This window comes from Gastrolobium bilobum, unplaced genomic scaffold (genome assembly GCF_033153095.1).
Source record: "Gastrolobium bilobum isolate Gb01-03AN ecotype WA unplaced genomic scaffold, APGP_CSIRO_Gbil_v1 utg7932, whole genome shotgun sequence".
NCBI classification, from domain to species: Eukaryota; Viridiplantae; Streptophyta; class Magnoliopsida; order Fabales; family Fabaceae; genus Gastrolobium; species Gastrolobium bilobum.
Window position 1 is genome coordinate 98,983 of NW_026896578.1, and position 12,513 is coordinate 111,495.

General features: G+C 34.5%; 1 protein-coding gene across 1 annotated transcript; it reads right to left on the bottom strand.

Moving 5' to 3' along the window:
• Positions 1–1,892: 1,892 nt before the first annotated feature.
• On the bottom strand, positions 1,893–8,099 carry LOC133300701 (potassium channel AKT1-like). Its single transcript, XM_061500274.1, has 12 exons — positions 7,903–8,099; positions 7,348–7,719; positions 7,042–7,099; positions 6,647–6,958; positions 6,213–6,458; positions 5,745–5,843; positions 5,414–5,446; positions 5,102–5,287; positions 4,082–4,276; positions 3,894–3,969; positions 2,993–3,571; positions 1,893–2,183 (listed from the first exon to the last, which is right to left on the bottom strand). The coding sequence occupies exons 1-12, from the start codon at positions 8,097–8,099 to the stop codon at positions 1,915–1,917; spliced, it is 2,622 nt and encodes an 873-aa protein (XP_061356258.1). The 3' UTR covers positions 1,893–1,914.
• Between the last annotated feature and the right edge of the window lie 4,414 nt (positions 8,100–12,513).

A 12,513-nucleotide genomic window follows, 5' to 3' on the forward strand; every position in this document is an offset into this window, starting at 1 on the left:
TAAATAATCAAGAAATATACACTAAAACATAATTGTTTCACTTAAAATGACATAAAATTGTATCATTTAAAAAGATAAATACTTTTCCCACATAGTTATCAACTTAAACACTAATTGTTCGAGCTTATTATTTAATTAATATTGTAATATTGTAACAATGTCATGTGTAAAGAACCTTGGGATACACCATCCCAAAAGCTAGCTCAAGGGGTGGGAGTGTCCAAGGCCTTATAAAGGCCATATTAGTTTTCCATCTAATCAATGTGGAACTATATATCTCAACACGCCCCCTCACGCAAGAGCCCTTTAGGCTAGAAGCGTGAAAATTGCACAGGCCCATTTTTTGTTTACCTTTTTGTGCTTTTTACTTTTAATTCCACTTTAAAGTGGGGGACGGTGAGGCTCTGATACCATGTAAGGAACCTTGGGATACAACACCCCAAAAGCTAGCTCAAGGGGTGGGAGTGTCCAAGGCCTTATAAAGGCCATATTAGTTTTCCATCTAATTAATGTGGAACTATATATCTCAACACGCCCCCTCACGTAAGAGCCCTTTAGGCTAGAAGCGTGGAAATTGCACAGACCCATTTTTTGTTTACCTTTTTGTGCTTTTTACTTTTAATTCCACTTTAAAGGGGGGACGGTGAGGCTCTGATACCATGTAAAGAACCTTGGGATACACCACTCCAAAAGCTAGCTCAAAGGGTGGGAGTGCCCAAGACCTTATAAACTCCACATTAGTTGCACATACAACCAAAGGACTATATATCTCAACACGTCCCCTCACACGAGAGCCCACCGAGCTTGAAGAGTGGACAATGCACAGGCTCACCTACCTGTACGAAAAAGAAATTTCACTTGAAAAAAAATAGAGGGCGGCGAGAATCGAACCCGGGACACGAGGCTCTGATACCATGTTAAGAACCTTAGGATAGAAGGTTCTTAACACCATGTTCTTTAAAAAAAATGAGAATATTTAATTATGAACAGGTTAAACAACAACAGTGTGATGTTTTCATTTATTTATTTTTTAAAAAGCAAGAGGGAACAAAACATAGTCATATTTACCATACACTCATTAATTACTGATTTTAAAGTTATTTTGATTATTCTGCTTGAAAATATGCAATTTAATTCGTAAAAAATGTTACTTGCATGGTTTTAGTATTCAAATTTTATTTATCTATATAAAGCGGTCTTAAAATTTTTAAGTTGTTAACAAGTTTATCTTATTGAAATTGTCAAAGTTTATCCCTTTAAATTTGTATAAACAGAAATACAAGTTCGTCCCTTTAAATTTAATTTGGGGTTCGCTTTTTCTACGGTCAATGTAGATAACTTATTTACAGTGAGCCTGAAACGACGTCGTTTTGAGACGGAAATCAAGGTATTTTTATAATTATAATTTATTTCAAGGTTATAACAGTCTTTTTTATTATAATTTTTTAACCCAAAACGACATCGTTTTGAGAGTGAATGTAAATAGCTTATCTACATTCACTTTAGAAATATTAAAGCCTTAAATTTGTATATACACAAACTTTCATACTATATAGTAACAGTAACACTTTTCAATTATTATATTTGCTTTATTCCTCCTTTTTTTACAACTAAGATGCCCAGAAACACATATATTTTTTATGGACTTTATTTCTCTCATGTTATAGGAGAGAAGTTATCTTATGTTGCGAAATAAATTAAGTGGGGTCCACCAATTTTAAAAAAAGAAAAAAAGACACCTTTTTTTATACGATTGTAACATGAGAGATAAATCTTATGCAATATAAGAGTATAATTTTTCTTTTTTTATATGGCAAAAATGTGGCCCAAAGAAAAAAGAGGCACAGTGGCAGTATACAGCTGCACAATGTATACCCGTGAAAAAGAAGGGTTTAGCAAAGTTATGTTGAGTGTTCAGTCCCGTACAAGAATAAGATGATCACCGTCTCTTATCACGTTTATGTCTTCAACTTCAGCTCCTTCTTTGGTCAAAATTCTGGTGGGAGAAAAGTCAAACTTTTGGGCACCAATATGTAGCAGTTCTTCAATGGACTTTGGCAGAAACACAAGCTTTTTGGCACTTTCACCTTTTTCTGGACAACTAAGCGTTACTCTGGCTGATAATTCATTCACCTTTGGAGTAGTAGTGTGACTGCTTTGAGATGTTGGGGAATCTCTTTTGTCTGAAAACAAAAGTAAAACTGATTAACTGTTCTGAAATGAAATGTTGGATTGAATGCATTGGCACTCAAACAATGAAATGAAATGACTATATATATACATATTAGTATCTATATGGAAAGGATCAATTTATATCAGTATAACAATAATATCTCTTACTTTCATTATTAATCATTGATTATACTTGTATCTAACAGGTTCACGTGAATTCTCTCATCTCTAATAAATTAGTCAATTAGAATGATTACGTTAGAGATATATAAAAACTATTAATGTAGTCTCTTTCAACAGCTTAAGCTTTTGGGTTGAATTGGTTCTTTATATGGTATCAGAGCCTCGGTGTCCTAGGTTCGATTCTCGCTGTCTTCTATTTTCTTTATGGAATTTCTTAGCACAGATAGGTCATAGCCTTTCAAACTCAATAAGCTCTCTTGTGAGGGGACATGTTACCAATGAGCTCTCTTGTGAGGGGACATATTAGAGATATATAAAAATCATTAATGTAACTTCATCCAACAGCTTAAATTTTTGGGTTGAATTGATTATTTACATATTTTATACAAGTAGAATCAACGGTTAATAATGAGTGAAGGAGTTCTTATTCTTACACTTGATGGCTCTCTCTGTGTGTGTGTATGTAATGTCTAACACGCTATCTTTCTTGTATTTATCTCAACCCATTCTAGGATTTGAATATATGCAATACCAAGATTTTGTTAGCTTTCTTTCCTTGAGCCATTTGAAAAATAAGGCATACAAGTTAAAAAAAATCACCAATTTGTACGAATTTGAAAGATAAATGCATAGTTACCACGTTTGGCAGCTGACATCATTCCAAAAAATGAATTTCGTAAAGGGCTGGCCCTTCTTCTCTGACGATTATCAAACCATGTCGACTCTTGATTAGGTGGAATGCTTCCTTGTGGAATGGCAGGCATAAAGGGTTCACTTTGACACCTCCAAACATAGGACTCTCCATTCTTTGATACTTGAGGAATAGCACTAGGTGTTTTGTTCTGTCCTCTTTTCTGAAATATATTTTGTATTTCTTCATGGCATTGATGATCTGCAAATGCCCTTGGAGTCCAGCCATTATCATCTTGCTTATCAATGTCTGCTCCTTGGTCTAGAAGGAACTTAACTATTTCAACATTCCCTTCACAAACTGCTGCATGCAGTGCAGTGGTTCCATTGGTTGTGGACCGTGTCACGTCCCCACCATAGTGAACAATGTACTCGAGCAATTCTAAGTTATTTTGCTCAACAGCAGTGCATGCAAAATGGCCAACATCAGCAGATGATATGTCTGCGCCGTTGTCTACTAGAAGTTTCATGACAGATTCATGCCTACCCATAATTGCTTCCCATAGTGGGACACTTCCATTTAAATCTGTATTAATAAGAGCAATTAGAGACTACACAGTACTAACACAACTCCTTTATGATAAAAAAAAAGTTGTTATTACTAATAACACCAAAGGGTGTGCAGCGTGTGCTTGATAAAACAATAATTAGTACTGAAAATTCATCCCAACAATGAATAATTAATGAAGCAATGAATTCATTATGTGTGGACAAAATAACTCATTTTAAGTAAATAAAAAAAAGTTGAGGCAAATCATTTGCTGAATGTTTTCATCACTTGTTTTTAGAAGGTATTGACAAACAGCATCAATCTAAGTAATTAAATTTTCAAAAATCCCTAAGTGTACCTTGGATGTTGGGATCAGTTCCATATTCTAGAAGCAGAGCTACACAATGGTCACTGCCTTTAGAAGCTGCAATATGCTGTTACATGTGAAAGTAGAGTTGTAAATGTTAAGTATAGTGTTTATGCATATGCATGTACATGTACATGTATGTGTACGTGTTTGCACTAGAGCAATTAACATTTGCTAACCAGTGCTGTCTTTCCATTCTTTTCTGTTTCATTTGGATCTGAACCCTTCTTCAGCAACTTAAGCAGCAATATATCGTCACCTCTGTTAGCTGCAAACAATAAACTGATAGGCAAATCCATTTTGCCTCGAACCAGCATTGCCTCTGTTTCTGCCAAAATTCCTTGCTTCACTGGATCCCCTGATTCATGCATATGCTGCAACAAGGTATAAAACATATCAATGTCATAGACAATCCTCTCCATGGGAAACAAGCTGTTTGTTGGGTCCTAAAACCATGTTTTTTATGTCCTGGGGTAATTTCTAATTCTAATGACATTTAAACAATTTCACATCCACAGACACAGGAACAATGCTCCATACAACATAATAAAAATTCTCAAACAAATAAACTATTCATGTAAAAAAAATTGCATCATCATCTTGTTTTGTAGTATATACATCACCATCAACAAATGTTTTCTTGAATCTTTTTTCAAATTTATATTCTCTTCTAATCTTTTTAAGATGCAGAGTTGGACATGCAACCATAGCTCAGTGGGACTATTTTCCAATATGTACAGCACCTTTGCAAATTTCAGGAAATATATCAAGTACCAAATAACTGAAAGGCCAATTACACCTCTACTTGGAATTGTTTATGAAACCATGTAGAAAAGTCAGATGAAAGATGGTTTAGAAGTTAAATATTAGGCAATGAAGTTGAGATTTAATAGCTTATGTCTCCATTAAAAGTAAGAAAACCTTTTCAATAGTGGGATTCAATAGGGGAAGTCAGGGAGGGGTGCAAACAAAGAAACTTTGTTCTACAGTCTAAGCCATTGGACCAGAAAATTAAATGAATCAAAACCAAAAGATTATAGAACCAGAAAATAAAAGTGATAAAAAAATGTGAAGTGTATAAAACTAGAAAGAAAAAAAAAATTGTTCTTTAAGTAAATGAATATGCATAAGAAGCTAAACCATATCTAATCATGTCTAGATAAAAACAAAATACGTAAGAGCTCAAGTATTTTATGTACCTGAAGAAAATTATTCATGATTATTGTTCCATCTCCAACATTTGAATGAGCAAGATTTAGAAATGCAGTTCGATTCAAACGCAGAAGCTGGCTCAATCGCTTGGTCCGAACTGTAAACAGCTGTGGCCTGTAACATAGTACTCCTGTTTCCCCAACTACATCTCCTGTCTTTGCCTCACCAACAACCTGGTATAATTGCAGGCAACACGTTTTGTTAGTCATAGAAACAAGTCTTTTCATGTAGTCAATCCCATGACATCACATAAAGGAAAGTAGCGATCATTCACAAAGTGTTAATGTAAACAAACTTGCCTGTTCTATTCCATTCTTTTTAATGATAAGATCCTGTTAGTCACAAGAAAATGAAAGTTAAAGTTTGTCCTGTTTTCTATAAAAACAGCTACATGGAGAAAGGAGATTTGTGAGAAATCACCTATTTCATATTAAAAGGACAGTTACAGAATAAAAATGTCTCAGTTACACTCATGATCTCCTTAGTTTTAATTGCAATAATGTTACCCTACTTGGTTTTTTTTGGTTGTTTACTCTCCTATTTTTAAAATGTAGCAATTTGGACCAATCTCAAACAATGTATTATGTATAACAGGGTAAATGAAAATAAAAAAGAAATACAATATCTTACAGCAGCTCCAGTGACCATTATATAAAAGTCAGTTGGTGCTTCATTCTGCAAAATCACGTCTTCCTTTGGAGGAAAATACTCTGCCTTCATCTCCGTGACCTTCAAATTTTGAACATAGGCACATCAAACAATCTGTTCATTCAAAACACAAAGAATAACAAGAAGCAAACATACAAATAATTGTTCTTAGAGCTTATATCAGTTTGAGACTAATTAGAGGTATATATTTTGGACTGGCTGAATGTAAGATTTCTTGGTTAATAAACTTGTAAAGATAGAACATCTTTCTTTTTTAAAAAATATTTTTGATCTCTCTAGAGGCTTCTTAATTGTACCATTGCAAGTTTACAGATCAAAGATCTTACTTCAAAATAAGTTTTCTCCATCATTTCAGGTTTTGTTTAACCAAAACTTCAGGGTTTTCTTTTATAACACAAGGGGGTTATATAGCAAACACAAAAGTATTACCAGTTGAAAAAGTAGGTCATTTGACACTCCACGAAACAAGTACACTTTGTCAACAAGTGAATAGAAAAGGTAGTTTGAGATGCTAGAATGAATGGCTTTTGGAAGGGAATCAAGGATCTCTTGCTGCTGCAGTCCTTCTAAATCAGTTCTGTACTTCATAAGCAAATGAGCAAATATCTGTTCTTGCAAAAGAATAGGTAGCTTGTTCCTTTGGGCAAAATATGAGGCAGATTGGACAGTGTCTCTCTAATATGCCACAAAAACACATTCAAAACCATAATCAATGAGCCTCTTGGAAAAAACTAAAGTAAAAGAAAGAACAGATCTAGTATTATAGAACCATGATATTGATGCAGTGTGAATTTTCTTTCCATAGACTATAACTGTCAATAAATTATGGTGAAAAACAGAAGGATAAGGCAGAATATACTTACATATCTCTTAGTTCTATTAGTCCGGTGGACAACCAAATTGGTCATGTTTCCTATCAGATACGCGGTAAGTCCAAGATTAAAGAGCATATAGAAGATGTCAAATGTCATTTCGGTTATATTTACAGGATGCAGATCACCATAACCAACAGATGAAAGAGTCACAATGGACCAGTATATTGATGTCACATAGCGGCCCCACAAACTGTCGTCATAGGAATCAGAAACAAGTCCAAGCCATGTAGATTTTCGTTCACGCCGTGCAGCAATGAAATAGTAAAAGCAGGCAGCAACATGCACTGAGAATAGAGTAACCTACAAATGCATGGCATAATGACTTGTAAGATAGGTTGTTTTATGCTATCAACCAAGAAATTCACTGTGTTATAAGTACTCACACACATAAGCTTTGAACAGCGCACCCAGAAGTAGTTATAATTCCTGTCCTTTTCTAATCTGACACAATAAAGAAATAGGGGAAAGAATATCCTACTCAGTTCCTATATATAAAAGATAGAATGTAAGAGAAAAAGTAAAATCAAAACAAAATTGCCCTCACAAATGTTTATTAAACCAAAAAAATGCAAACTCGGGTGCCGAGGATTCCGTGACTTGAGCCCTGACCTTCAAGTCATAAGGAGTAACCTTACCGCTGCTCCAAGTCTCGTCAATGTTTATTAAAGAAGGAAAGGTTTTGAGATTACCTTGCAAACATGGCACTGACTCTACGGAGGCGCCAAAGGCGGAGAATATTGAAGTAGCCATAGGTTTGAAGATAAGACGGCAACACAATGCAAACAACTTCATAAGGAATGGTAGACATAACATCCAAGATCAACCATGACTTAGCATATCTCAAAGCAATGAGCTTAGGGTTGTCAATGAGCAAATAAGAAGATTTGTCCAGGTAGGCAACGAAGAAGGTGAGAACAATGTCAATAGCAAAAATCACATTCACAACATTGTCCATTACAATCAGTAGTGCACCCTTTGATTTCTCAAGTAGGAATCCAAATTCAAACGGACACACCCATGCTGTGTAGAAAACCAATATCACAAGAAACCTCTCCCAAAGTCTGCAATATACCAATTATCATCTATCATTATGAGTTTATGATTCATATTCATAACAATGTAACATATCTACGTACCCCCATAAAATAATTTATTTCCAACATTAACTCATATATAAATTCATAATAAAAGCATACATATAGTGAATGAAAAGTGGTGTTTTGTGTCACCTCATTCAATCTTACTTGTAACGATGGTTACTAGGGGAGATAATGAAACGGCGGAGCTTAGGTCTCCGGCTGCCACGTGCGGCGGTGGCACCAAGAGATGGAAGAAGAATGCCTGTTAAGCTGTATTGGCTGCCATCGTCCTTTGTTTCAATCTCTTTCTCATCTGCTTCTTCATCATTGCCACCACATGACATTCCAAACATCTTCTTCATCTTAATTCCTTCTTGTTTCTTGTTTCTTGTTTCTTTTTTCTTTTCTTTTTTGTCACAGTTTGTTAGAGAGAAGGGGAGGCATCATGTGTCTCTCCTTCTCTACACATAGGAAATGTTAATTTCTTTTCTCTTATTCTCTTCCCTTTTGTTATCTTCTCCCCCAGTTGCTGCTCATGTTTGTGTTGTTGGTTGGCCTTGGTTAGCAATAATGAAGCCATTTTTTATTTTGTGGCATCAATGAATCCTCAGCAAATTTCAAGAATAAAAGGTGTCTGTTTTGTTGAATATAGATTGTCCATCTGTCACTTCCACAACTCAAATCAAAACGCTTGTGTTTGGGGAATCCAAAGGCTCTCTGTACTTGCTTCTGTGTCTTTGTAATACTATTATTAGTGGTGGTATTAGGCACCATTTGCCATTTGGCATAGTCTTCAACTGCAATATGGATTCATGCATGGCCTTGCTTTATTTTTTATTTTTTTTATGCTCAACTAAGTCAATTTAACATGTTAACATGCTTTGAGGGCGTGTATCAATCAAATCTTATATACGTAAAACAAAGAAGTTAAAAAATTTCTTACTACTTTGTAAGTGTCACATATTATTGGATATGATTTATATTTTGCATTTTTGTAGACGAGGTATAATAAAAAACCAACTAGGACCACAAGTATAATAACCCTAATCAATGTGTTTGTGAAATTGTATATGATTAAATATTTAATTATATATTATTGGGTCTAATTAAGTAAAGGGGTTAAATAAAAGAATTAAAGTCACTTTTGGTTAAAACTGCAACAGTGAGAGTTTTGGGATAAAAATATGTGTAGGCAAAAATTATCCGGAATAAAAAAGTAAAGTTAAAAAAATATTCTGAATTAATAGGGAAAGTTTGAAATATAGTGAAGATAAAGATATAAATAAATTTTTACCCAGTGAAAAGTTACCTAACCAAAGTTAAGTCTTTAACTTTGCATTTCCTTCACAATTTTGTGTCATCTCTTTCGTTTGGCAGAGGGAGAATCGAAGAAACCATAGCCATTGAACTCCAAAATCTAATTTTTCCATTTATCAACCAAATCTCTTGATTCTTGGACCAATCTTGCTTAGAATTGTGAGACAAACATAACCGCTAATCCATAATCTACCAAAAAGTCTTGCATTGAGAGAAAAAGGGAGATGAGAGTAGCGCCCTAGCTTGAGATTGGTGGACTTGGAGTGACCCATTGGTTGATTTAAAGCTTGAAATTTACTCCCTAAGTGATTCTAAGGCTATCCATGGTAAGAAATCTCACTTTCCTTGTGTTTTATGATGTTGGGTATGTTAGGGTTCCATTTCATGAATGTGCATGTATGGTGGGGTAGTGTAGAGGTTGATTAAGGCTTAAGCCCTTTGAAAAAGTTGTTTAAATGATGATTTAATTAGTAGAAATGAGTCTATATCGTCATTTGGGCATATTATGATATTTTCAAAAATTCAAGCTTTGTTTGTGAGTTTCTTTGCATTCCAAGCCATTGGTTGATTGGAGGTTTGATCATGTCCATTGTATTGGTAGGATTGAGCCTTGTGGACCTTCATTGAGTGATCAACCATTGGAGGAAGCCATGGAACTTGATTAACCCATTTGAGTTGATAAGTTCATGCTTAATTTGTGGTGTGGAATTATTTGTATTGTGATGAATATATTGGTATTCATCAACTTGTATTGATTGATTGTATGGAACATTGTGTAGGTGTTTACTTGGTAAAATTGTAGATTCAAAACAAAGCTTGATTGTTTGCATTTGATGGTGAACAAATGTTGGATTTGAAGCATTTGAGGTCAGCCTTCAGACCTTAGGATTTATCACTTTATTGTTCCACCAAGTCCTAATGGGGTAGTGGTTATTATTGTGTATATAATTGCAATAAGGTAGTTTAATGCATTGATATATGTACGTATGGATGTTTCCGTATGTTTTGTATGTTGCATGACAATGTGTAATTCATACTTTGTAGTTTAGTTGGCTAGTAGGACTATTTGAATCTGAGAATACTTAGGACGACGAGAGAGATGTCTTATGGAGATGTTTTACACACTGCATAGATATGTATATATTGCATTATTTACGATTATTTCTTTTTACACTGTAAGTGAAATCTGGGGTGAAGAGATCCTCCAAGGACTCCTGATTTACTGATATATTTATCTCACCCTATGTTGTGGGGATCCCCTTTCAGGTACTGATGGTGCAGGAGCCTCTATTGGCAGGAAGCACAAGTAGATATAGATTGATGCATGATGTTGTTGTTGTCATTTTGGAGTGCATCTCATTTAGTATCATCATATGTATATGTAAATTTTGAGGCCATATGATGTATATTTTGAGACTTCGCCCATGATCATTGTGATGTTAATTGTTACATGTTGTATATAGCCAATGACTTTGATAATGTGTGTAGTAGCTAAATTCTTTTGGAATGCATTGATATATTTTAGATATGGAGACAATTGATATAATCTGATAATTATGTTATTGCTCATTGTAGACTTGTACAAGGATTTACGTAAGAGATAAATTGATGAATATGGTGGGATGTGAGTGCCATAATGTTTGTTGGACATGTGGTAGCCATTTAAGTCTATTAGGTATCAAGGAAATTGGAGAAATAGGATTTGACATCCCTAGTTCAGTAATGTTACATTTAAACTTGTTTCTATCTGTTGGAGGGCGTTAAAGTGCGCTAAGTGGCTTTAAAATGCCATTTGGATCTACCAGGGTGAGCTAAAGCGCGCTACCGGAAGAAAAATGTGTTCGAAGAGCGTGCTTAAGCGTTCTCAATGCGCTAAAGTGCGCTACCCGATTTCAACATGAATATAGTTTAGTAAAATTGACATAACTCGAGCTACATAGCTCCAAATTGAGTGAGGTTTGAATCGATGTGAAGTTAACACATAGAGATATAATCCTGTAAAATACTAGACCCATTGAATGAGTATATCAATACCAGTTTATTATTGAAGTTGATGTTGTAATTCTAAAAGTTCAGTTTCATCAGCTACTTTGCGAGTTTAATAACTCTGGCTATACTTAAGCAAATGGTTATTGTAAAATCTTGCCGGAAAGCCCTAGACATCTAGTTTATCATAATGAAAAGGTTAGAGTTAATGGTTAAGTGTAGTGGTCTCAGTTTAAAGAATGTTACATGTTACAATTACGGTTTTGGTTTTTTGTTTTAAAAAGGAAATGAACAATGTTTAAAAGAAAAAGTTTATCCGTAGTTTTAATTGAACTAATGTGATTATAATTGCACTTAATATCATAAGTGATGTTAACGTTTCCTAATGTACAACGGGGCGTTACAACAAGGACATGATAATATTATGAGACTCGAGCTTATTTTATTTTTTCTATTTTTTAGTAATTTGGATTTGGACTCATATTTTTAAAATCTTGGTAATTATTTATTTCTTTAAATTAATACATAAAATCTCATATGCTTTTGCACAAGTATATGGAACACTCTGTTAGTTTGCATAATATATATCATGTTCATAAATCATAAAATAAGAACATGATAAAGGATCTTGGGAATACATGATTTTCATATACACATAAGATATAAAGACATACTCGGAAACGATCGATGATGAAGGATTAACAGCAGTCATCATCTTGTGAGCAATTGTATTGGGGTAGTTTCTCTTTCTAAGCCTTCTTTACTTTGATATGTATTCTGATGGAGAGAATGACATTAGGGTTGAAGGGGAGAGAGGACCATCCCTAATATATATATTCCATAATTTATAATCTGGTATGTCCATCAAATACCAAATCAATGATTGAGATTAAATGTTCTCTCTCTCTCTCTCTCTCTCTCTCTCTCTCTCCCCCCCCCCCCCCCCCCCCCCCCCCCCCCTCTCTCTCTCTCTCTCTCTCTCTCTCTCTCTCTCTCTCTATCAGTAATTAATTGGGTCATATAACGTTTAATGAGTAATATCAAGAGTCTTAATATTATAATTATAATAAAATATTTTTAATATTATAATTGACTCTTAATATTTCTAACATTCTCCCACTTGGCCCGATTAATCATAATATACATATGCTCATCTCTAATGTTAGTCATCATAAAAGATAAATTGTCAAGTGAGAGTTATGGCGGTAGTGTGCTATTAATTCAGTACATTCCCTTCCATATACTACAACACCAACAATCCATCATACAACATAGGGGTGTTCATCAACCAATCCAAACCGATTCAAACCACGGTGACCGAACCGAAAAATCGATAACCGAAAACCGATTAAAAATTGCAAATTTTAATTAGATTGGATCGGTTTTTGGATGGATTGATAAAAACCGATCCAATCCAAACCGATCCAATATATTAATTTTTCTCTACCTACTTATGTATTTTCCTAATCATAG

What these genes read in the sequence shown, in the direction of transcription:
- LOC133300701 (XM_061500274.1), bottom strand. Translation starts at nt 8,099, where the DNA reads ATGAAGAAGATGTTTGGAATGTCATGTGGTGGCAATGATGAAGAAGCA. An exon ending in GTCAGTGCCATGTTTGCAAG is followed by an intron (nt 7,100 to 7,347) that starts GTAATCTCAAAA and finishes TTATTGTGTCAG; the next exon opens with ATTAGAAAAGGACAGGAATT. An exon ending in GCTGTTCAAAGCTTATGTGT is followed by an intron (nt 6,959 to 7,041) that starts GTGAGTACTTAT and finishes ATGCATTTGTAG; the next exon opens with GTTACTCTATTCTCAGTGCA.